At 48.4% G+C, this 25,941-nt stretch overlaps 3 protein-coding genes across 3 annotated transcripts; all 3 read left to right on the forward strand.

Annotated features, from left to right (window-relative positions):
* Positions 1-61: 61 nt before the first annotated feature.
* HMX3 (H6 family homeobox 3) lies at positions 62-2,748 on the forward strand. Its single transcript, XM_042019527.1, has 2 exons — positions 62-414; positions 652-2,748. Exons 1-2 carry the CDS (start codon positions 99-101, stop codon positions 1,257-1,259), a joined length of 924 nt encoding a protein of 307 aa, XP_041875461.1. The 5' UTR covers positions 62-98; the 3' UTR covers positions 1,260-2,748.
* Positions 2,749-9,221: 6,473 nt separating this feature from the next.
* HMX2 (H6 family homeobox 2) lies at positions 9,222-12,586 on the forward strand. The gene is given in 3 exon segments (XM_042018496.1): positions 9,222-10,130; positions 10,850-10,911; positions 10,913-12,586. Coding segments are annotated over 3 exon segments (825 nt in total). The 5' UTR covers positions 9,222-9,853; the 3' UTR covers positions 11,399-12,586.
* Positions 12,587-12,708: 122 nt separating this feature from the next.
* BUB3 (BUB3 mitotic checkpoint protein) lies at positions 12,709-24,622 on the forward strand. Its single transcript, XM_042019528.1, has 9 exons — positions 12,709-12,765; positions 12,962-13,101; positions 15,238-15,432; positions 15,950-16,019; positions 17,052-17,203; positions 19,901-20,059; positions 21,345-21,522; positions 22,056-22,272; positions 24,280-24,622. The coding sequence occupies exons 2-9, from the start codon at positions 13,093-13,095 to the stop codon at positions 24,287-24,289; spliced, it is 990 nt and encodes a 329-aa protein (XP_041875462.1). The 5' UTR covers positions 12,709-12,765; positions 12,962-13,092; the 3' UTR covers positions 24,290-24,622.
* The last annotated feature ends 1,319 nt before the right edge of the window (positions 24,623-25,941 follow it).

Below are 25,941 nucleotides of genomic sequence, written 5' to 3' on the forward strand. Positions count from 1 at the left end.
CGCCGCGCCTGTCCCCCGCGCCGCCGGGAGCCGCCACCTGCGCGCCGGGCGCGGGCTGCGGGGCCAGCGGCGGCCAGGAGCCGGGCGGGCAGCGGAGGATGCCGGAGACCGGGCAGGAGCCACCCAGCGCCCCTCCGCCGCCCCCCAAGGAGTCCTTCTACATCAAGAACCTGCTCAACGGTGGCCCCCCCAAGGCGCCCCCCAAGCAGCCGCGGGCGCTGTTCGCCCCCTCGGGCAAGGCGGCGGTGGACGGCGCCGGCTTCGCCCTCTCGCAGGTGGGCGACCTCGCCTTCCCCCGCTTCGAGATCCCGGCGCCGCGCTTCGCCCTGAGCGCCCACTGCCTGGAGCGCGCCCAGACCTGGTGGTACCCCTACGCCCTGACGCCGGCCGGAGCCCACCTGCCCCGCACGGAAGGTACCGCTCCCCGCAACTTCCATCACTCTTTCCTTCCCTCCCTCTCTGCCCGGCGGGGCGGCGGCCGTGGGGACCGGGGGCGGCGGGGCGAGGGGTGCAGCTGGCGCTGGGGTGACACGGGGGGTCCGGCCGGCTCGTCCCGTTCCCCCTGACGGGACGCGGGGCCTGGGTGGTGAAGGTGTCTCTTCGTGTCCCTCATCTCCCCCCTTCATGCCCCGCTTCGTCCTTCCTATCCAGCCGCAGAGAAATCCCTGCTGAGGGACTCGTCCCCCGCCTCGGGCACCGACCGGGACTCCCCGGAGCCGCTGCTGAAGGCGGAGGGGGAGCAGAAGGAGCTGGACTCCAAGAGCCCCGACGAGATCGTCCTGGAGGAGAGCGACTCGGAGGAGGCGAAGAAAGAGGGAGGCGTGGAGGACTGGAAGAAGCGGGAGGAGAGCCCGGAGAAGAAGCCGTGCCGCAAGAAGAAGACGCGCACGGTGTTCAGCCGCTCGCAGGTCTTCCAGCTGGAGTCCACCTTCGACATGAAGCGCTACCTGAGCAGCTCGGAGCGGGCCGGCCTGGCCGCCTCGCTGCACCTGACAGAGACCCAGGTGAAGATTTGGTTCCAGAACCGCCGCAACAAGTGGAAGCGGCAGCTGGCGGCCGAGCTGGAGGCGGCCAACCTGAGCCACGCGGCCGCGCAGCGCATCGTCCGCGTCCCCATCCTCTACCACGAGAACTCGGGCGCGGAGGGGGGCGCGGGGGGCGGCGGAGCCCCCGGCACGCAGCCCCTGCTCACCTTCCCTCACCCCGTCTACTATTCCCACCCCGTGGTCACCTCCGTGCCGCTCCTGCGGCCCGTCTGAGCCCGGCCGCCGCTGCGCGGAGGGGCGCGGAGAGGCGCGCAAGTCACCCGCCCGCTTGTAAGTACTGCAGCCCCTCGTGCGAGTCACCCGGCCGGCGTCTGCGGAGCGGGGGGGACTGCGGGGACACGGGTGCGGGGCTGGGGGGACCCCTCGGCGGGTGGTGATAGGAGGAAAGTCGCGAAAATTTAGGAAAAAATAAAAAAGAAATAAAAAGGAAAATGGCGGGGGGAGGGAAACGAAAATGAGGAAAACGAAAACGGGGACTTGTAGAGAATCCTGGAGCTGTCACACCTTTTGTAAACGTGGATGAAAACCGCGATGGTCTCTGTGGCTTTAGTTTTATTTTTGTAAAAAAAAAAAAAAAAAAAATAAAAAAAGAAAAAAAAGAAAAAAAAGGGGGAAAAAAAGGGATAGTAATAAAAAATGAATGGTCCCAGGCCACTCCTCGAGATTTGCCAAACGCTAACGGGAAGCTGAATTTCTGTTCCTTTCGGACCTCTCCTTCTGCCTCCAAATAATTGTTCAGGCTCCTGATCCTGTCGTGACTCAAACTTCATCGACCACGGCTTTTCGTTTAAGCAGACCTTTGCCTCTTTGCTTGCCCACGTTTTGTACCTTTCGGTTTCTGTCATGAGACTTTCACGAGCAAGAAATACAGCCTCAAAGTGAACGGTTAAATACACCTGCACGCTTTGAGCGACCCTTATTTATTATCGTTTACTTAGACATTTTTAATTCCTGTTTATAATTCTTGTTTTCCTAGTTGTAGGGTTGTTTCGGGTTTTTTTCCTTGTAAAGGTATTTCGGTATCTGGGGGGGGAAAAAAAAATCTGTACCCTTTTGCTTTCTTTTGTAATACTAATTATTATTATTATTATTATTAATATTATTGTACTTTTGAACTGTGCAATATTGTACGATGATTCTTAAAGCACTGCTTTTATTTGAATGGTGAGGAAAGGGTTTTTAGCATTGTAAAATTGCGTTTCTTCATGTTGTGCAAAATAAATAAAAGAGAATTAAGGGGGAAGGAAAGTGAGAAGAGAGGAGCAGGGCATGGGAATTAGCATCAGCCCGGCTTATGCGAATAAATAAGGGAGATTCGGTGAGCTGGGCGCTTTAAGTGAAGGACAATCAACTTTAAGGTAATTTTAATTTATTTGATATGATGTACAGTTTTCTTCTAAAGTCCATTGAGTACGTGGATTTTAATAGGCAGAAATCAAGCGAGGAGTGGACACCTCTAGTCTCTCTCTGTCTTAGTGTCTGCTCACCTGTTGTCTGACAATTGTTTGCTGTCTTCCCAAGGGTTTGGGTTGGTTGGTTTCTTTTCTTTGTTTCATTTTAAATTTTGTTTCCCCCTTTCGGTTGTACTGTCTGCCCTCTCGCTTTCTGTTAGGGATCGGTCCTATTTTTAAAACAGCCTATATTGTTATAAACTTAATGTTGTGGTGGAAAAAAAAAAATCAATAAAACCCGTTCCTTATCATTTTTAAAGTGTGGTTTCGGACGGAAAAAAAAAGAAGATAAATAAACAACAATAAAATATGAAAAAAAAAAATAGAAACAACAAAACCAAATAACCCAAGGGGTTGTCTGTGAGCGCTGCCGCCTTGCTCGGCCGGGGCTGCGGGCCGGGGCACGGAGCCGATCCCGCCGGGGCTCCTTGGAGCGGGTATCCAGAGGCTCCCTCCGCCGGGAAGGGGATGGGGAGCGGGGGGACTTTTCCCAGCCCCAGCGCAGCGGGGTCACGGTGCCCGGGTTACCCCGAGCGAGGGCTCGCAGCCTCCCGGGGAGCTCCCCGGGAACTCGCGGGGGCAGCGGGGGGGCCCTTCCCACGGGAGCGCCGCCTCCCCTCCCCGAGGGCTTCCCCAGAACTTCTGGCCGCCCCTTCCTCTGCGCCCCCCGGTGCTGCCCTTCCCTTCCCCCCCCCTCCTCCGGGGGCTGCCGCAGGGTGTCCAACCCCCCCGGGCTGCACCCTCTGCCCACGGCCGGAGCCGTCACGCGTGTTAAAACCCCCGGCAGGGTTATTTGGAGAGAGGATCGCTCTCCGCTTCCCGCAGATTGGCCCGAATCGACGTGTTGATAGCGCCGAGGGCAGGATTTGGGGCCAAAGAAATCAAAATAAAACTCAGCGTTGCGAAAAGATAATCCCGCGTTTTCTTTTCGTTTGGGATAAAAACCGTGGCAATGGGTCGTAAATGAAAAATAAACAGAGTTTCGGGGTCAAAATACGGTGCTGGCTGTGTCGCCTACAAACAGAGCGATGCCTTTGCTGTTTGCAGTACCAACTTTGGGACAAGTCGCTTGCAGCCCATTAAAAATATTGTTGTCATAGTAAATACGTCTTTCCATTTTACAGCGCGGCAGCACGATGTTATCAAATGGCAAGGAAAAAAAGCTCATTTATTTCTGGTCAGCGCTCAGAAAACGATTCTGGACCCTCCTGGCCCTTCCCCAGTAGAGCAAGGAGCCGATGGACACCAGCGCGGCTCCGGCCCCGCAGCGCGGCCTCTGAGCGGGTGCGGGCAGCTGGCACCGGCTCTCCGTTCCCGTCCCGGGACCGTCAGGAGCATTTCCCAAGGGAACGGTGATCTTGGTGGGGTTGATGGGGCCCGGCAGGAGTATTTTTTTTTTTTAATTAAGGAAAAAAAAAAAAAAGAAACCAAGCAATCTAGGCAGATCCCAGCTTTTCTGCTTCCCGCTGCCCTTGCACAGCGCGGGATCGACAGCAGGCAGATGCTGTGAAACCTTGCGGTGAAGTTGGGCCGTGGGCCGAGGGCCTGTGAGCCCGGTCCGCTGCCCCCCGAGCCGCCCCTCTCCCGCAGCCGGAGTCTTCCCACAGCCCGGCCGGGAGGGATCGCTTGGAGCGGGATGCTCCTTTCTCTCCGCATCCTCAGCAAGCCGAGCCTGGCACTCAGGCTTTTCGCAAGCCTTCCAGAAGTGTCCCCAAACTCCATCCCATCCCTCAACGCCCCAACGAAACGGGAAGCGAAGGGTTCCGTTCCTCCCTTCCAGGGAGATGCCACCGAGCGAGGGCCCCGCCAGCCCCGGCTGTCCCCGCTGCGCTGCGCCGCTCTCGGGCGGGGAGCGCCGGCCTGGAGCAGGACAGGCTGCCAAGGGACTCCCACCCCCTCCTCCCGCACCTTTGGCCCTGCTTAAAGTTTCTGAAGATCCCGCATCACTCCGGGATGGAGTGAGAGCCATCGCTTTGACTGGTGGAAAGAAAACCATCTGTACAGAAACAAAAAAGTGCCTGTCGGGGAGGTGGGTGCGATTCGAAGAAAGTTGCTTCGATCCTCTCGGCTGTTGGCAACTCCGCGACCACTTGTGTTTACTGCTGCAACCCCGCTCGGCAAATCTCTGCCTTTGTTTGCAATTCGAGAGATAACGCGGTTCTTCTAGGCCACTGTTTTGAGCCGGGCTGAACAGAACTAGCTCGCCTGTTTGTGGTCGAAACACACATGTATTTCTTTTATTTGGTAGTAAATAGGGGGTTGCTGTGTATAGCAAACAGCGGGGGGAAAGATATAAACTTCCCGGCCACCAGATTTGGGGATTTAGAAGAGTTTTGCCTCCCGGAGGGCTGGGGTAGGGAACGGGGGGCGCGGAGCCGTTCGGCCCCTCCAGCAGCCGCACGCTCCCGGCGACCCACGTTGGGAGGTTGGTATTTTTTATCCTAATTATTATAGATTTTTTTTTTTTTTTTTAGCCGAATATTTGCAATCTTTCTGGTACAGGTCGGTGGGAAATGCTTGATTTTGCTGTCAGTGCCTACGACATGTAGAACGGGAGGCAGAGGTGGGGACAAACGGAGCCGCTCCGAGGGAATAATCCCGCTTTAAAATAGTGGTGGAAAACCCTCTGGTTTTGGGTTGCATGGGTGTTTTGTTTTTTTTCTTTTTTTTCCAAATATGCTGCAAGTATCTCTGTAATAATCACTTTACTCTATCGACTTGGCATAGTGTGCTAACGGAATGAGAAGACCATTAAGAGCATTAACAGATTGGTACAGCATAATGCTTCAGTTCATATTGATCGTAAAACGTCTGTAAAATATTGTTTCAAATGAATCTATTGTTCCTGCGCTCTTTCGGCGGTGTTGATGACCTTGGTTTGTTCTCCCACATCCAAATTATTCTCTCGCCGCTCCCATATGATTGGGGACCGGGCAGTGGGACCCGTCGCCGCCGTCCCCGCGGACCTTCACCTACCCCAGAGTGTTGTTTGAGGGGTCAGAATCACCTCAAAAATAAGAAAAAAATAGAAAATGGTTATGTAGCGGGGAAGGGACCGGGTGTGAGTGTGCCCTGCGTGCGGGGAGCCGCTCGCCCGAGCCTCCCTCTGCTCCGCGCTGTGCAGGGCTGCCGAGATCAAACCTCTCCCGGGATCACATCCCCGGGAAGCCCCCAGAGTTGCCCAACGGAGACTTCTGAAGCTGTTTAGATGAGTATCAAATCGAAGGGGATGCAGATCTTGCAGGCAGCCCCCACCCCTCATCCCGCGGGGCCGGGCTGGGCCGGGGCGCGGGGGGACCCCGGGGAGCGCAATTCGCGCCTGGGGCCCTTGGTGACTCTCCCGAGCTGCTCGTGCATATTTTACCGCCCAAATCAGCCAATCCCTCTCGATCAGAGTGATGCCTCGGATTTAAAACTCGCTGGCTCCGCTCCCTACAGCGCTGGAAGGGGCCGTGGGACGGCCGTCCCTCCTGGGGGACACGCGTGTCGCCCAGGCAGAACGCGGAGCGGCCCCGCCGGTGGCTCCCGCGGGCGTGGGAAGCGGCAGCTCGCAGGGAATGAAACCTCCGCTTCCCTCAGGTTTGGTCACCTGCTCTCGGCTCTCCTGAGCTCCGATATTTTAAATAAATATAAAGAATCTCTTGCTCTCCTCAGCTCTATTCGCCTTCATGATAGAGTGGAACCATCAGATTTTCATCAAAGTTCTATTAAGTGAAACATAGGTTGCAGGGCACCCTCTGATTGAAACAGTTTAAATTTTAATTGTGTTTTTAATTTGACATATAGTTGCAGAAAGGAATGACACTACAACGCCAAGGGGCGGTCGATTTTCTTAATTTCTCCCAGAGGAATTGATGAGTCTATCAGGCCACTAGATTGGAAACACATTAAAGCTCTCTGGTTAGGTTGTTAATTGGAACTTGATGGATAGGGGGCCTTGGATAGGCTATGCTGATCCAATCTTCATGACTTTCTGTTTTCCAATAAATTACACGATTCATTTTCCAGCCACAGATTACATAAATTGTACACCTCTAGGGCTCTCTTTTTCAAATAGGGAGCCCTTTTCCCCAAAAGCCTATTGCAAGATGTCATTTGCACCAAAAAACGAGCAGCAGAGGCTCTTGAATGAAAATCGAAACATAATCAACGTTTATACTTAGAAAATTTATTGAGATCATTTTCTCTGGTATTTCCTTATTTTAAAGTTTGGACGCGCCATATATCATAATCCACACGTGTAAAGGGGACTGTGTTTAATATTTATCGAAGCTTGATTCCAAGATCAAACTTGTTTATGACTTCATCTGTCATTTCAGAGGGAACCTTCTCCCGATATTACGGCCGCTCAACAAGCCTATTTCCCGAGTGCTGCAAAAGCAGCGGAGATCAATTTTTATTAGGCTCCCTTTGAAAGCTTGCTCAGGGCCACTTTAATATCGAGCATTGTAATAATCTGGAGATCTAAACTTTAAGCGTTCGCTCTGTCTTTCAAAGTTTATCTTTGCCGCGGCGTTTGATCATCGGTGCCCCGACGGGACGGGCCGCGGGGAGGGGGGGGGGGGAGCGGCCAGCTGCGGGTTACCCCCACGCAAAACCCTTCCCGTGGCCTGCAGCCCCTGCCCTGATGAATATTTGATCAGATGATAATGAGAGCGTGGCTGGGCCGCTCCGACCCGCCGTTCCTCCCTTCCCGACAGCGGCATTCCGCAGAATCTGTTTGGCTTCTCTCCCTCCCGAGCAGAGCGGCCGTTTCCCAAATTTCGCCTAAATACTCGTTCCAGGGAAATCTGGTCCTTTTCTGGTTGTGGCCGAGCAGAGCCCACGCCTGCCCGCAGCGCCTGATCTTCCCGACCCGCCCAGCATCCATCTCCCCGGCCAAACTCTGGAGCATCCCCTTGGCCCGGCCGCAGCCACCCGGGAAGCTCCCAAGGGCAGGACCCCCTCCGTGGGGAAGGGAGGGCAGTGTCAGGGGCACCTTGTGCTGGTGGCCTTCGAAGGAACGGAGCTGCCGTGGGCGGCAGCTGGAGGCCGGCGGTGCTGCTGCGGTGTCACGTCGGGGGCTGCCGGAGGAGCGGGTGGCCCTTCTGTCGCCTTCCCTCCCTGCTCCGGGCCCGTCCCCGCGAAGAAGCCGAGGGCTGGCAGCCCCCAGGGGTTCTCCCAGGTCGGGCAGGTCCCCTGGACGGCTTTTGCTCGGAGCCCCTTTGCCCCGCTCCCCGCCCCGCGAGGGCTGTGGGGTCTGGGTGCGGGGCCAGCCGGGGCGGCAGAGCGGGATGAAGGACGATTTCTTAAATTGTATTTCAGTGCGGGGTCTTTCCGGGTTAATGAGCTGACATCATGATTAAAGCTGACCATTTGTAATGTGTCGCGACCCTGTTGAAAAGCACTGAAAAGGTTAATGTGGTAAAACAGGACAGCACCTGCCCCTCAGAGGGAGAGGAGGAGCTGGAACACTTTTCCTAATCAATTAGTCCATTAATGAGTCTATCAAGTAGTTAAGTAGTTAAAGATTATGCCGCTGGTCTGGGTAACAGTCGTCATCTCGCTATACCTAATTATATTATAAGTACTTTATTCAATATACCAGACATAATATGGTGACTCGGAGTTAATGAAAATGTCATTTTAAAACGTCTTGACATTTGTCTCTATTGATTTGTATATTTCCATCTCATTCTTTGCTTTCCCCGATTTGATTTTTCTTTTTCTTTTCTTTTTTTTTTTTTTTTTTTTTTTGGGGGGGGGGTTATATTTCTGGAGAGAGGGAATGACCGCACCGTGGGGGGAGGAATCAACAGCTGGAGCCTGCGGAGACCCCCTCCCCACCCCGCTCGGGCAAGCCGGGGTTAAAAGCCCGATGCCACGGCCCCTGCCAAGGCCAAGGATATTGCACCTGGACACGGATGCGACCAAACCCACCAGGATTTCCGAGCTGCAGCAGCGCTTCCCACTCGCTCCCCTCCGCGGAAGCCTCCCCGGCCGTACCGGGGGCTGCAGCAGCCCGGACGGGGACGGCTGCGGGCTCGGGGACAGCCCCCACCCACAGACACGAGTGTCCGCAGGGGAAGGAGGGCCGCCCAGGGAGGGGTTTATCCCTTTGGAGTGGCGGCACAGGGGAAATGGAGGCGGAGAGGGTGGCAGGGTCTGCCCGGGGGCAAGGAAAGTGTGGGACTGGGGTCGTGGGGCAGAGCTCGGGGACCGGGCCGGTGCCTTCCACACGGGCCCCGTTACCGGGGCTCCTTTCTGCAGCTTCCCGGGGCGGGAAGCAGGCACCGATCCCACGCCGGAGGGAGGCCCCAGCTCCCGGCTCCAGGCAGCCGTCGGGACTCGGTCTCTGCCTGGCACCTCCGGGGAAAGGGGGCTCCAGGCCCCAAAACTGCGGGCCTGGGGAGTCTCTCGGGCTCCCAAACGCGGCTCCGTCCTCTCCAGGGAAGGTGAGGAACCCCGGTGAGGCCCCTGCCCTCGGCCCCACGTTCCCTTTGGGACAGGTGCGACACAACAGCTGCCACCTGCAGGTTTCCCCTTCCGAGGGCAGGAGCGGCGGGGGAAGAGCTGCGGTGGCTGTGATTTGTACCCACCCCCGAGGGGAAGAGCCCCTGACTCCTGACAAAGTTTATTTGGAAATGCAGCGGCACTTCCCCTCCCTCACTGCTCCCCACGGCTTCCAGAGCCTGGGATGAAAAAGCAGGAGGCATTTCGTGGGACATTCGTTACCGCAGCGCGCAGCTCAAATCCCGGATTCTGGAAGGTTTCCCAGTGCTGCCGAGCAGGCAACACACCGTGACAGGTTTTTTCCCTCCTCTAATGAAGAGAAGGGTAAAGATCCCCGGATATGCACGAGGTGTTTATCCCGACACCCCCGCCCCCGGCCGGCATATGCCATTCAGCCCACGTCGCTGTTGCCCACTCGAGGTGGAGGGCAGGAGGGATGGCGGGCGGCCAGCCGCCCTCCCCCGGGGCCGCGGGGTCAGCCTAGCCTCCGAGGACGGCGGCGAGCACCCGGCGGGGGTTCCCCCCTCCAGCCCCGGTGCACCCCCTCCCGCGCCTCTCCATTCCCGGACCCCGCGGGTTTCCAAACTTTCCGTGTCCGCCGCCGCCGTGATTGGCGCGGCGGAGGCCACCTCCATGCAAATGAAGCCCCGCCGCCCGCCGCCCGCAGATCAATAGGGACGCGGGGGAAGGAGCATGCATTCCGCCTGGGCCGGCGCGGGGAGAGCCGGCCGCCGCACGCCCCAAGCGCCCCCCGAAACACCCCCCCCGACGGCTCCCCGCAGGCTGCCGGGGCACCCCCCTCCCGCGCACTCCGAGCCCCTCTAAAGCGAGAGCTTCCCTCCTCTGCTTTCTTATGAACCCAGGATGAGCAACAAAGAAGACCCGAGTAAGTGCTGTCCGGCGGCTGCTCCCATCTCCAGTTTCACCATCCAGTCCATCCTGGGCAGCGGCAGCGCCGATCCCCCCCGGGAGGCCGGCGACAGGGCACCCGCCTGGCCCGCCCGCGCCCGGACCCTCTCCCTGTCCTCGGAGGACGAGGAGCCGGAGGAGAGCTGGAAGCACCGCGGCTGCTTCTGCCCCGAGGCTCAGGGCCCCGCCGAGGCGTGCCACAAGCACCAGCCCCTCAGCTTCACCTGTCTCGGTGAGTACCCGGAGGGATGGGACGGGGCGGACGGGCCCCGCCGGGAAGGGCCCCAGAGGGCTCGGCCCCGGTCCGGCCCCTGCCGGGAAGAGGGAGGCGGGGGCACGTCGCACCTTCTCTGCTTTCGGGGCACAGAGTATTTGCGCCGTCCGTGGGTGAAGCGGGGAGGAAGGAACTCCAGGAAAAATGGGGTGGCTTTATTTTTTTTCTTTTCCACCCCACTCGGCGTTGATTTCCCCGAGGGATGCAGTGCGATGGATAACGCTCGTTTTCTTAGATTCTGATTATTTACAGCGCTCGGGCAGAGGGAAGAACGATGTTTATTTTTTTTTTTTAGCATTATTTCTGAATAAACGGTCTGTGAAATGCGATGCTGTAAAGTAAAATTTGCCGGCTCGTGTCGGATAGGAAGCCTGGTACTCAGCTGCTTTCACTGTGGCACGCACACCTACCTGCCCTTCCATCCATCCATCCATCCATCCATCCATCCATCCATCCATCCATCCACCCATCCATCCATCCATGTGACGGAGGGACAGGGATACCCAGGAGGGGATGCCTTCCCCCGGCGTCGGTTGTGTGTTCCGCCGAGAGCAGAGGCGGCGGGTTCCTGCCCGGGGTCTCGCCTCGGTGCTTTTTCCCTCCGGGGCGGGGGGCTCGGCCGTCGGGGGTCCCGGTGCCGGCCACCGTGCGACCCCCGCGCTGTCGCTCTGTTGCAGGCAGCGCCAAGGGGAGCGGAGCGGCGGCGGCGGGCAGCGGGGAGCGGAGGCCCTTCCTCTCCCCCCCCCCAGCAGGACTGTAAGGACGAGAAGGAGAAGACGCTGGGACCCTCCTCGCCTTCCTGCGGGGACAGGCAGCGCGACGGCGGGGACCGGCAGGCCGGCGCCGCCAAGAAGAAGACGCGCACGGTGTTCAGCCGCAGCCAGGTCTATCAGCTGGAGTCCACCTTCGACATGAAGCGCTACCTGAGCAGCTCGGAGCGGGCCTGCCTGGCCTCCAGCCTGCAGCTCACCGAGACCCAGGTGAAGACCTGGTTCCAGAACCGCAGGAACAAGTGGAAACGGCAGCTCTCGGCCGAGCTGGAGGCAGCCAACATGGCCCACGCCTCGGCGCAGACTCTGGTGGGGATGCCGCTGGTGTTCAGGGACAATTCCCTCCTCCGACTGCCGGTGCCCCGGTCCATCGCCTTCCCCGCCCCTCTCTACTACCCCGGCAGCAATCTCTCGGCCTTACCGCTCTACAACCTCTACAACAAGATCGACTACTGAGCCCCGCGCCTCCCGCTCCGCGCCCGCTCCGTCGGGACCCGCACCGGGAGCGGGGCCGGGGCTGCCGCGGGGGCTCCGTGCGGGGTCTCGGGCCACCCCCGCGGCGGGGACACAGCACCGAAACTGATGGGAGGGACGGGCAAACGGAGAGCCCGGGGCGCCCGGGGCACCCCGCTCTCCCCTCCTACTATCCTGCCACTTGAAAAGAAAAGAAAAAAAAATTAATTAAAAAAAGCGTTATTTCAGATCTGTAAATATTTTTAAAGAAAGTAAGAAAGAAAAAAAAAATTAAACCGTTTTAAGCCTCTTTTGTGAATTTGCCACCTCGGTCGCGTGTCCCCGAAGGGGATCCCGGCACCGGGGGTGCCCCGCAGCCGGGCCGGGAAGGGCCCGCGGGCCCCGGGATCGATGCACGGGAGAGCGAAACGACTTGTAACGCCGAGGGTTTATTTTCTGGCATTTTTGCTCCTTATCTCGTTTCCTGCAGGGAATCCCAGCCGGGCCTGACCGTCTGCCTGTGCCTGTGCGGGGGCTCGCTGCCCTGCTCTCGGCTGGGAGATGAGGGGTATTTCCCGAAAAGTTTCGTAAACGGGGACCTTTTTCCTGGTTTTCGAAGTGTTTTGGTAGAAGCCGCGGTGATGGGCTCGGTGCTACCGGGGACTGGTCCCTGCTCTCTGCGCCCCGGGTTCGCACTGGGCATCCTCGACGGCTCCCCACGGGACACGGCCTCGATCGGTCACTCAAAACAAGTAAATCCCGCGACAAGTGGCAATTAAACTGCGGCCACCGGCTCCGAGGTACAGCCCGTACCGAGCGCGGGGGGTGCAACAGCAACGAGGACGGAGAAAAATAAATCCCCGAAAAACAGAGAAATGAAATATCCGAAGGGATAAATAAGGCGTTTTTCAGTGCGGGGAAGGAGAACGCTCTCCCTGCGGTCCACAGCCGGTGTTTGAGCCACAGACCCCTTGTCCCGGGGTACCGACAGCCGGGGTGGGGGGACTCAGCCCCGCTCCGTCGCTCCGCCTTTCGGACTCCGTTTTTTAGGGGTAATAACTCGTATTTCGGGCTATCCCGTTAACACTGCTAAAACACAGCAGCAGCCTCTCTTTCCCTGCGGCACCAGCCCGTGCGGTTCCCTCGGGGGCATCTGCCGGGACCCTTCGTTATCAGCCGGGACAGGACGGGGAGAAAAGTCCGACCCCACAAGCCGCCACTGCCCCGGGAGAGGCGAACTACAACTCCCGGCACGCCCCGCGGCGGCGGGCGCGCGGCGCACGCCGGGGACGCAGTGCCACGCGCGTTCGAACCGGCCAATCGCGGGTGGGGGCGGCAGTGCGCGCGCGCGGGCGGTGGCGGAGGCTGAGGTGAGGCCGGCGCCGGGACCAGGATCCGGGACTGGGGATCCAGGGTTGAGGGTCCGGGACTGGGGATTTGGGGATCGGGATTGGGACCCTGGGGGCATCCTAACTTGTCCATCCTGGCCGCGTGTTCGTTGCCCGATGCGGCCCCGTCCCCCCCCCAGGTTCGCAGGCCCTTCCTTCACTCTCTTCCCTCCCGCAGCGTCTCACGCATCCCTCTCACGCCTCTCTTCACCGGGACCCGGCTCGGGGAGCGACCGAAGCCTCGGGGCTGCCTAAGTCCGAAAGCTTTTCCTTGGCGGTCCGTGGAGCAGCCGGAGGAGCTCGTTCAGCATGAAAACGGTACTTTGAGTTTCGTGTTTTCTGTGTAAAAGCGCGGGCTGGCAGTCCCGAGGCTCTCACCGGAGCGTTCTTTGTTCCAGCAACTCCGTCTAGCTGAGTGACACCTCTGCCAAGAGGAGCTATAAAAGCACAGATTTCTTGCTTGTTCACTAAAAATCTGGTTTTTTTTGTTTTTTTTTTTTTTTTTCAAAACTAAACCTCGTAGTTAAGTCAGAATCGCCATTTCAGCAGCGTGTGCTTTCTCTGTAATGTTTAGAAGTTTTTTCTTGTGGTGCCTCAACATTTTACCAGGACTTTCTTGTTTGAGGTGGGCACGACACTGTGGTTTGGCAATCCTGGTTGTGGAGCAGCTGTTTTTGTGACATTGTGGAGCTCTTGGTCTGCTTTATTTTTTTTACCATGTGTAAGAGGCAGGATATACTTAAATTCTAATGCTATGCACTTTGTCCTGGATTAAAAATACCTTTAGGACATCCTTCCAGGTTTCTGGTGTAAGTAGCTTTGCTGCCTGGAGTTGCTCTTTGGCTGGTTAATAATTTGTATCCGGCCTCAATTAATACAATAACTTGTACCTCACATCCTCGTGTTTTGTTGTTTGAGTTTTCTGGCCTAGGTAGACAAGGCAATAAGCTTGTCCAGTCTAATTTTCCCAGTTGCTCTGAATTCCTGTAGATTTTTTGTCCGTGGACCTCCACCTGAGATGTCCTCAGCAGGTGCTGCTGAATTCCAAGTAGTGTTCCCATGGAAAGATGTGTGGCAAAACATGAAGCCTCTCTTTTTCCAAGTATTCTCAAAGCAGAGCTAAAAAGAAGCTTTTCTGTTATTAAAAGTGTTTTCCCCTCCCTCACTTCATGTTTAAATAGCAGAAATAGCACTTTATGTTGACTCAGTGAGTGGTTTTTTGTGTTACTTGAAGGATGTCTTACAGAGCAAAGCTCCCACTCAGGAAATCTCTCCAGTGTAGGAATGTGTGTTCCTCATTTTATTACACACCTTGATGATTATTTAGTTACTGACAAGCACTGAACCGGAATCATTGTGCCTAAATTTGCACCTTGCCATTGGTTCACCTGCTCCTTGTCTCCTGATTTATCCTCAGAGGTGCAATCTCACCTCTGCAGTTGTACATACAAATTCAGGGGTGAAAAATACAAAAAATCTGCGCTGATTCACTGCTCTGCCCCTTTAGCAGAAGGCAAATGTGCTGTTGAGGCCTTGAGAAGCCTTGAAAAGAGGCTGTGGTTGTTCTCTTGCTGGATGTGTAACCAACAGCTTCTTCTTTTAGAGTGTTTGTATGGTCTAAACTGTTTTCCAGCTGAAATTTGCAGTTCATAGCTTCTGCTGTCCTTGGAATTTTTCAACAAGCTAGTCCTGGAATGGGAGAGCTGTATTTGTCTTTGGAGTCGTTGATCTTTCATTGAATTGTTGATATTTTTTCCTGGTCACATCCCAATTCCATAGTCACTCCACATTTCAGTACCCCACAAAACATAACTTTCCTTTCTTTACCTGCCCTTTGCATTCGAGGAGAGGGGGAAAAAATTCTTAAAGCTTTTTGTAGCAAATATTTCATAGCACTTATGAAAGTCTCAAGGTCTGAAAGTTGCACAGTGACCAGAACTACATAAAAGATGATCCTGTTGCAATTCTTGGAAGTATATGAGGGTCATACCAGTCCAGGAGCAAATCAGCACTTTTTTGAGTTTTCAAATCCAATTCTGTTCTGCTTTGTGTTTTTTAGAGCAAGTTCTTGATGTTCACATAACTCATAAATATTTAGTTCAAAAAACACAGCCACACACTCAGCAGAGTGAGGGAAATACATTTTTAAGTAACAATATCTAAGCTTAGAGATTATAATAATGATCATAATATTTTGTGCTGTTTGTTCATGTTGCATTTGATACTTAAAAGCTCTCTGTAGAGAAGGGCATTTGTTGAGGTTTTGGACAGGGATTGGCATCTTGAATTTTAGAGTTTGTGAGAAATTTGGGTGTTCTGAACCTGTTCTGTATAAAAGTCAGTAAAGTTTTCAGGTCTGCTTTGGGCTGCCTTTCAGAGGGCTCAGTCTTGTTCCCTTTCTAGGCCTGTGTTCTTGTAGTCACTAAAATTGCATCTGTGCCTTATTGTCTGCAGATGACAGGATCAAACGAGTTCAAACTCAACCAAACTCCAGATGATGGGATTTCATCAGTAAAGTTTAGTCCAAACACATCTCAGTTTCTGCTTGTTTCATCCTGGGACACGACTGTTCGGCTCTATGATGTTCCTGCCAACACCATGAGACTCAAATATCAGCATTCAGGAGCCGTCCTGGACTGTGCTTTTTATGTAAGTGTGTGGGGGGTTTTTTAATTATTATTTTACAAGTGTAGAGTGCCCAAGGTATGAGAAATTGTCAGTCCCTGAAATTAAAGAGGGGGGCCTACCTATGCTTTTTTTCACTGAATATTTTGTCACGTGGGTGATGCTGTGCTGTGGATCAACACTCAGGCTCTCAAATGATGTCTCCCTTGTAAATGAGTTTTAGGATTACACTGCACTTAGATGGAACTTAGGTTGTCAGTCATTTAAAATATGAAGAAAAGGAAATGATTTGGTATAGCCTCTAATTGCCTTTTTAAAATTTACTTTAGTTTTACTTTTAAACTAAAGAAATTCATATCGCTCAAAGCACTTAAACATTTTGCAAAGCTTCCATCTGTTTAAATCTGGGTCAGACCTTAACATTTGTGTCTTAATTCCCATCTTCCCAAAACTCTTGGAAGCAAGTCCTTTGTTATGACTTTAAGAAATCGAATTCAGAGCAGCCATGGAAACATAATAAGGTAAATTTTATGCTTTATAGGATCCTACCCATGCCTGGAGTGGAGGGCTGGATCAGCAGCTGAAAATGCACGACTTAAACACGGACCAAGGTGAGCAGATTGAATTCTAAATGCTGTCAGCAACTGGCCTAAGCTTCAGATTTATGTACTTGTGCAGAATATGCTTCAGGTTCTTTAGATGGAGGATATTTAAGTATCTGGCAAAATAACCAGTGGCCTTAATAAGGACCGCCTAAAAAAAAACCTGGAAGAATTTGGCACCTTGCCAGACAGTTTGGTAGCTGCTTGTAGGATGCCTTGAATTGATTTTCTGATGATAATCCTGCTCTGCCATAGGCTGCAGTGGCTCAGTTAGGGGGAATTAGCCAAGCTGTACTAAAACTGAGCATGTTGTTTTTCAGAGGTTTGTGTTTTGGATGTATTTAGAATGATCTTTCATGGCAGACGATATAGAAAGCTTTTGCTTTTGTCAAGCATGGCCTTGTACTACAGATTTTTTTCTAAGAAAACACTGCTTGAAAGTAGCAGTTCCAGTGCCTCTTTGGTGCAAAATATGGAACTGGTTTGGTTCACTTTTTTGTTTGTTTCTAGAGTGCTAAAGAGAAAAGCAAATTTCAGCCAGTCACCAGCACCAGCCAATAGCCAGGGCTTGGCAAATGGGTATGTGCAGTAATGGTACCAAAAACCTCAAATAATTCTGCCATAGCTGACTTTCTACAAGTGTTTAATATTTTTATTAAGAGGTAATACTAATTGCTTTCTCTTATCATATTATTAGTATACACAAGCTTAAGTTGCTTTCTGTCTTAAGTGTGTTTGTCAGTGTGATACCAGTTGATGCTGAACATACTTTATACCTGTAAAGATCTCTCAGTGATTGCCTAAAATTCTTAAATGCTAAGCTCAAGGGACATAAGTTTAAATTTAACAATCCTGATCTTTGCAAAATTGATGCTGCTGAATGCTGAACTGTCAATTACAAGGACTTCTGGCATAGAAATGCACCTTTAGGATGTCAGAAAATGCCTGTACTGCAGTAGTGTTCTTTTTTTATTCTTTATTTCCTGCATTCTGACTGTTTGTAGGGTCAGTAAAGTTGCAGTATATTGTGGTTTTTTACAGAAAACCTTGTTGGTGCCCATGATGCTCCTATCAGGTGTGTGGAGTATTGCCCGGAAGTGAATGTCATGGTGACTGGCAGCTGGGATCAGACAGTGAAACTCTGGGATCCCAGAACTCCCTGTAATGCAGGAACCTTCTCCCAGCCTGAAAAGGTATGTGCTGCATGCTGCATTCCAGGTGGTAAATAATGCATCCTGGGACTGAAAAATCACACAGGACATTGCCTTGAGTGAATTTGTGAAGTTATGTTTAATGGTTTTTAAACTGGGTGAAAGTGTAGCATTTTAAAAGATAGGTATTGAGAATATATTGCCATTTCTAGGTGAAGGCTTTGAGCTTTTCTCAACGTACCTTAATTCTTGGTGCTTGTGCTGGACCAAATTCTTAGAATTGAAAATAAATTTGTAGGAAAACCAAACATCTTGGCTTAATTGTAATATGCACAGTTAAATGTCCATAAATGTTAAGGTTTTAGATGTATCTGACCTTGGCAGTCCTAAGATCTGATTGTTTTGAAATGTGCACAGAGATGTATCTCTATAGGAGGTCATTTATGTTGCCTGAATTAATAAGTTGTTTTTTTACTTGTGTTCAAAAAATTGAACAGAATTGCTTGTATTGTGATTTACCTGTCTTTTATTAATGTCTAGTAAATTTGGATATTTTACTAATACTGAAATCTGTGCTAATGGGAGACTCAGAGAAGGAAGATAAAATGGGATGTCTTCAGCTTTTTCTAGTGGCCAAATGATGTGTTAACTTCTCGTGCTGCTTACAGTGGTGTCATTGAAAAAATTAACAGGAATTCCATTTTTTTTTCAGAGACTCCTAAACACAGGCTGGCTTGCTGGATAATTTTACATATGAATATTTTCCTGCCTGTACCTTTTTAAAATTTCATTTAGCACTGTGACATCCTATTGTCAAGTCCTAATTATGAGCCATCATTACCTTCCCTTTGGCCCTAAATAGCTCTTACTTTTGTTCCAGCAGAGCTGGATCTACTTCTGGCGAGACCTTTGTGCAGAATAAAGTAATTGCATTATTTCTAGTTTTGATTTATAGATGTATGTAGCATGTAAAGAACTGTGATAAATTGCTGACAGAATATCATATAATGGACAGCCACAGTGAATCAAGCTGCTTATTGGTTCAGCAAGGTTCATTATGTCATTTTTTTAATGCTGCCTTTGATGAATGTGTACACCTACTCCACTGCATGACAACGATTTCATTTGATTTATGGCTGTGTGGTGGAGAAAGAACACTCACTGTACAGGTGTGACATCAGTTTGTGAAGAAGATTTAAGATATTTAATGTTCTTTATGCCTTTGTTTCCCTGTATGTATACAAACACATTTTATATAGTGTTTATTAATATTTCTGGACCAATTTTTACATCAATAACGAAATTTACATCAATAACGAAGAACTGTAGTTAAAATGTGTAACTACTATATTGACTCAAAGTTTTCTTACACTTTTTAGGCGTAATTGGGATCATCAGAACTTTTGGGCAACTCCTGTGTGAACATTTAAGACTTTCCCCATCTTAAGATCTCAATCTTTAGAGGAAAGTTCAATAATCACATTTTAGAGAAGAATGCATGCTCCATGGATGAGGATTGGTTAAAGGAGGTTTTTTTATCTCTATGTATGCATACACACCTGTCTGCTTAGTTTTTCTATAAGAAGTTAACTTTTTGAAAACGTATTTGCAGCAAATGAAAAGTTGCTGTGTGTGATATTTCAGTGCAGTCTTACCAGAACCAGGCAGCTTTGTTGGGCTTCGTCAGAGAGGCAGAAAGTGAAACCAAATGAGTGAAATCGTACAAGCACTTGCCAAAATTAAGTTGATTCCTTCTGGCAGGATACCAGATCTCTTACACTTTAAATTCACGATCTGAGGAATACCCAAGATCTGTTTCCTATGTATTTGGCTGCATTAGGTCACTTGGAAAAAGCTCATTCTCATAGTTTGCTCTTGTTAGCAGCTCAGTGACAGCTGTAGGTAGCTGGATTCCATCTGCTTATGTATCAACAACTTGGGATTCATTCCATAGCAGTTTTTTATGACTAAGCCTTTTTCCTTTTTTTTTTTCTTATTAGCATATTACCATATGAACTGCATCCCAAGCAATAGTTGGAAACAACAAGTCATGCACTAAATATTTTCCTGCGAAATTTGATAAGTCAAAATTAGAACCTCTGAGCCAAGTTTTGGAGTAGAGTTGAAGTTCCAAGCCATTATCTTTTTTATAATATGTCAAGCATATTGCTTTCTTCAATTTCACTTAGTTTTATTAAGGTATACAAAGTAATGTGTTTTTTTTTAATGATTTCTTGGCAATTTATTTTGTTTTATTAACATGAAGCTCAACTCAAAGTATTCAGTTTATGAAGAAAAATACTTGGTTACCAGGTGAAGAAAAACAGAAGAATATATGTGATGTGGTTTTGTAGGACTAAACTGCAGGATCATGAACTAGCAGTGGGAATGCAAACTGTGCATACCAAGCAAAGATTAATTCCAGTATCCATCACTTCCCCTCCTGTTCCTTTGTGTAGGTTTTTCTTTTGCCATTAAATTTGGTAAATTTAATGCTTGGAATAATTTTTGAACTTTTGAATGCTACATCAGGGTGTTCTCCCTAACCAGCTGCACACTCCTGCTGCTCATCCCAAATTTGGGTTCTAAATTAAAGCTGAAGGGAATTCTATTGCTGTGGATTCCATGGCGGGGTGTCACCAGTTGTGTTAGTGCTCATTGCTGACAGCTTATTCTGTACAAAGAGCAGGGGGTTTTCAGGCTAACCAGTCTTAAGTACTGTAAATATTTTTTTGGAAGGTCTACACCCTCTCTGTGTCTGGGGACAGACTGATTGTGGGGACAGCAGGTCGGAGAGTGCTGGTGTGGGATTTGAGGAACATGGGATATGTTCAGCAGCGAAGAGAATCGAGCCTGAAATACCAGACCCGCTGCATCAGAGCGTTCCCCAACAAACAGGTATGGGAGCCATGGCAGCAATCACATTTCTGCTGAATATTCTTCAGGAAAATGGTGGTTTATTTTCAACTTTATTTTTCAGTAGGGGTTTGTTTTGAAGGGGGGAGGCTTCCTGTGGCATGTTAATTCTTTTTAGTGCAGCGTAGCAATGTTTGCCAGTGACTTACCATCATATTATGTTGTCATTTTGTTCCTCCAGATTTGTCTCCTTTTTAGAAATAACCTGTTTAATGAGTCACAATGCTGACGTGTAATTAAAAAGCATCCTTCCCCTCCCCAGTCGCAGTAGAAGAGAGGAAGCCAGAATTGGTGGTTTCTCAGCAGCTTTTATGCATTGTAGCCCTGGTTCTTGAACAGTCTGTGAACGGGGGCAGGTTTAAAACTATGTGAATGTCATTTATATATTTTTCTTTTTTTCCCTCTGAGTCTGTGGTGTGCACTGCAGAACCCCTGATCCATTATGCAGGGAGAATTGTACAATTCAGGTGCTCCTGCAGCTGTTCTGTGCAAGTTAATGTGGTGTGTCTGTGGTATTTCTTTTTCAAGGATAGCAACAAGATTGGCTTTCTCTGCCAAACTAATTTGTAAGGGAATTTTCCCGTATACAGAGTGATAGTACAGGAATTGCAAGACCTAGTTACTTGTTCTTGAACTGGCATGAATGCTTTGTCCATTTTCAGTTCTAGTTATAGTAAAACAAGCTGATCTTCCAGATTGTATTGTATGATGGATTTTAAAGAGCCTTGTTATAGCTAGATATCATTGCAATCCTATTTCTGAAAAGATCTATTATGGACTTAACTCAGAAGTGATAATAAAAGCATCTCAGGTTGCTCCCAAGTCAGGACTGTAATTAACTGGATAACACAACTTGTAATCAAGTTTCACTAAAAATACTACTTCAGCTTGAGTGTTTAGTTGTTACTTTAAAGCTCTGAACTAATTTTAATGTAATGTAATTCTGAAACTAAATAGTCCTGTGAGTATCTCTCATATTTCAGATATTTAGGCCCTGGGTGGGTAGGTGAGCGAATACAAGGAGGTCTTATCTTTTAACCCTTTTTCCCCTAAGCACAAGCTTGTGTTGGACCTGCAGAGGCAATTACAAGTCTCATTGTCAGCTTAAAACTACGATGCAATTGGAATCTCTCTTAGAAAGCTTTTTTATTCCTTACCACTTTCTTAGAATTTAGAAGGCAATGAACTAAAATTGTATTGCAGTCTTTTCTCCAGTTGTAAACTTCTAAAACATGTAGCTCCAATTTTTTTTTTTCTCTCTTGTTAGGGTTATGTTTTAAGTTCTATTGAAGGTCGTGTAGCTGTGGAATATTTGGATCCAAGCCCAGAAATCCAGAAGAAGAAATACGCATTCAAATGTCACCGTTTGAAGGAGAATAATATTGAGCAGATTTATCCAGTTAATGCCATTTCTTTCCATAATGTCCACAACACATTTGCTACAGGTAAATACTCAATTCTTTGTAACACATCAATTCCTTTAGTTTTGATGTAAACAGATCAGCCTTTACTTCATATGTCCTGACTTCTTAAGCATTTAAATCATACTTCATGCCATGAACAGGGTTTTAAAATTATTTGATGTAGTGAGAGTTCTTAATTCTTAATATTTTTTGCCCCAAACACAAGCTTGTGTTTGGACCTGCAGATGTAATCACAATCTCACTGTCAGCTTAAAACGATGGTGCAATGAGAATCTCTCTTAGAAAGTTTTTTTCTGCCTTACTACTTTCTTAGAATGTAGAGGGCTATGAGATAAAATTGTACTGCAGTCTTTTCTCCAGTTAACTGCTTTAACAGGGATTTTGGGAAATGCTCATTGTGCTCTTTACTGAATGAATCAACTCTGTGTTTTTCCTGACAAAGTAATTATGAGTAGTTTTCTTTTTTTTCCTGTGCTGCATCTCCTCAATTTTATTTTTTTCCTCAATTACGACTTACAAACGTGTTTTTTTTTTTTTGAAACACTGATTTCCAGGCGGCTCCGATGGCTTTGTGAATATCTGGGATCCCTTTAACAAGAAGCGGCTGTGCCAGTTCCATCGGTATCCCACCAGCATTGCCTCCCTGGCCTTCAGCAATGATGGAACCACCCTGGCCATAGCTTCCTCCTACATGTACGAAATGGATGACATCGAGCACCCCGAGGATGGCATCTACATCCGCCAAGTGACAGATGCAGAAACAAAGCCCAAGTGAGTGTCTGCTTCACCTGCAGTTGTGGCTCTCTGAGCATCCACCCCAAGATTTATTAATTTTCCTAAATTCATGAATAGCATTATTGATGGCAGGAGATAGTGCAGCTTGACAGTAGGGCTGGGTTTGATGTTATCTCCTTCGCCCAAGCTTTCAATATCCGTAGGTTGATAGACGGCTGATGGATAAAATTGTGCCTGGTTGTTCAGTGGGAGAAGAATGTCAAACTCTTATCCCCTTTCAATAGGTGCTATTATATGAAGCTGTAGAGTTATTGCGAGCTCATTGCTTCAGGAATTGAGTGAAGAATTCAAGAATAATTTATTGGAGTAAATGTTACCGTGTTTGGATATTTAAAACTTGGAATGGATGCAGTCTGTCACCCTGAGTATGCACCCAGCTGTCAGAGTGAGCAGTGAATTTAGATGCTGTTCTAGGAAGGTTGTATAAAATCAAGGAAAAGCTCTCTCAGTTCCTGGATGTTGGAGTTTGCTGCAGCCCTTTGATAACACACTTTTCTGTCATTGTTGCTGTCAAAACGAGGCAAACTGATTGATGGAGGTAAAAATTCCTGTTTCAACTCGCTTTGGCATGAATGTTACACAGAAAAATTGCCATCCCAGTGCAGATTTGTGCTGCTCTTAATGATGCTAGCACAGGAGCAGTTGGCTTTATTTTCAAATTCCAGTGCTTTATCACTGCTAGGTTTTTTCTCTTCTACTACTCAATCTGTCTTACACCTTATCAGGTTGTTTCCATTATTTAAAGTGGCTATGAAAACACATTCATAAATGATCAAATTTCTTGAGTTTAAAACCTCAAGACCTTTCCCTCCACTCCCTTAAGTGACTTGTCTGTGGCTTTGTAACAGCTGTTTTATACCTATGAAGATGAGATATTTATTATTGTATAACTTTCACGTCTCTCACTTGGAGATACTTGTTTTAAAATAATTTTGATACTCCTAGAAAAATAAAGCCAGAACTATTTTAGTATTTTTTTCCTTGATTTCCTCAAGTGGAAAAAATCCAAATACGATAACTCAAATTTTTTTAAAAATCAGGCTGTACTTACATTTGAGTTGTTTTGTTTTGTTGTGTTTTTCAAAGTTGATAAGAGAATACTTGGCTGCTGTTGGTTTTCTAATAGTGAGAGTTGTTTCCAGGGTTTTTTCCTGTTCATTGCTAGTTAGAGTTGCTAATTCTGTAGATGCTTCATTCTGCTGTACAAGGAGGTTAATCTACAATTAAACAATATTTCCTCTTGGCCCTCCATTATTTTCTGAAACAGATGGTTCATCATTTCCTGGGCTGTTAAACACAGCAAGGTTAAGGTTAGACTCTTGGGAATCAGCTAGTTTTGAATCTTATTAGGCTGTAGAAGGAAAACTAATAAGAATACTCCTTAATATCATTTTGTGACTGTAAACAATTATTTATTAGCAAACAATTGATCCCAGAAGGGCAAATTGTTTGAGTCAGTAATGAGCTGAGAAAAGACAGAGCATATCTGTGTATTTGGAAAATAATTGTAACGTAATTGCAATGCATTTAGACAGGCATCTTTTTGGACCTGTTTCTATCTTTAAATGAATTTCTGAAAACATTAACAAGGTTTATATGCTTTTCTGACATTTACAAGTTGCTTGTGCCAACCTTAGGGCACTAAGAATGATGGGTATATTTTAGTGGTTCAGTAGTGTGAGTCATCTCTGGTTTATTCTAAAAATAAGTTACTTAGGACAGAAGACTGATGGTAGTTTCATAGTGATTTTTTTGCATATTAATTTGAGTCACAGTGTTTCTGCACAATGCATTCTTAGTGCATCAAGGTGGTGCCATATTATATTAAGATCACTTTTTTCATCATTAAACTATTATATCCTGTATCTTGCTACAAGTGAAAGCTGGCTTTCTGCAAGTTTCTGCTTTCCTAGGATGTTGAATGTTCTACCTGCTTATGATTCCTCTAAATATTCTTCCTAAAATAGAGTTTATTTTTTGCAGGTCTACTTAGACTACTGGTGATACGCCTTCTCTACAAGAGATGCTCACCTGCTCCTAAGAAGGCTCCACTAAAACAGCTGAAGTGAGAAGAACAATCTTTGTACTCATGTTTTTTTTAATTAAGAAATGTTTGTTTCTTTATTGTAGTTTGTCTAAATCTGTCATTCCTTGCCTGCTTATGATGTTAATGAAACTGTTTTCTTTACCTGCTGTCTGTAGCTGAATTAGTTCAGCCCTGTAGATAACCTTTTAAAAAACTTAAACATTTTGTAGTATCTGATTATGAAAACTTTTACTGCTTTCTTATTTGTTCAATAAATATCTATAGGTTTTTGAAAACAAATGCTTTGTGTAGCAGCCTTTGCTGATTGTGAAACAAATGTTGAGACCAAACCCTTAAATTACAGAATTTCTTGAGTTCTAGATCTTCCTGATGGAAAAATTTCTGAACCTTTTATCTTTTTCCAATGAGATGAACTGGGAAATAAAAAGAAGTGCTTTCTGTTGAGTATTACCACTAAAACCTGTCTCACTCAACTGTTTGCAGAGCAGACTCAGACTGCTCTCCTGGTCACTTGTATCAGTGACCAGGATTTAATATTTAATATTTAAGTATTTAATATTTAAATACTTAAGTATTTATTTTATAGTGAGTAGTAAGGAGGGACAGAAAAGCTGAGGCTTGAGGAAGGTGATTGAGGTGTGGATATTTTGGATTGCAGGTTGGGTTCATGCTTTACTTCCAACTTCTATCAGTGCCTGTGTAGCCAGTGGGAGCACTTTATTACCTGTAGGAAAACAAACTTGCTGACAACGGGAATGGTACCAGATCATTCCAGAGAAGGTGGTGATGGAGAGGAAACAGCTCTGTGTGTGCAGAAATCTGACAAACTTGAGCTGTTACCAGGTAGAAGTGGTAAATGAGTTGTATGTGGAATACTTTGTAGTTTGTCATGAGCTAGATGTGGATTCTTTGGTAATAGAAACTGGTTTGGATAGGAAAAAATAAAGATGTCTTCCTGAGTTAAATATGAATATTGCCCTCACCACAGGGTCATCCAGCCTCTCTGTTCTGATAGTTGTGCACCACCCCTATTCCTTGCAGTTTTAATTGGCTTTTTTGCAGTGAGGGTTACATGGCTGATGTTGGGCAGAGGTGGAATTCTTAATGCCAGCTTAGGAAGTTGTCACACCTTGGTGTTCAGGTGTTTTATTATTTTTAAAGGACTGCTTTGCTAAAGAAGGCCAACGGGAGCCCAATCATGGGAGCTAGAGGTTTCTGTCAGAGTGACCAGCAAAGCAATAAAAAGCTTGTGGAGAAAAGGAGTGAGGATGTGTCTAAATAAAAAAAAAGTGTGAAGGCAGAATTGGGCTGGGACTAAGGAGAAGGTGGTTTAGTGATGATGTGGAGAAAGGAATGTATGAAATGGAGAGAGGATAGAGTGGGGAGTTACAGGTGTAGGGCTGTGGGGAACAAAGTGAAATGAGAGCTAGAGAACATAGGGGAAAACAAACTGAGAATTAGGGGAATTCCAAATACTTTGGTTGACAAACTAAACATAACTTGGAAATGATGCCACCAGTACAACTTTTCAGTGCTAAGTATTGGGGGAAAACCTGTTATAGCACTGAGATCTGCATGTTTCTGTGGACAAAGTTAGC

This window comes from Corvus kubaryi, unplaced genomic scaffold (assembly GCF_017639235.1).
Source record: "Corvus kubaryi isolate FWS band 111438036 unplaced genomic scaffold, C.kubaryi_AGA036_p1.0 138, whole genome shotgun sequence".
NCBI classification, from domain to species: domain Eukaryota; kingdom Metazoa; phylum Chordata; class Aves; order Passeriformes; family Corvidae; genus Corvus; species Corvus kubaryi.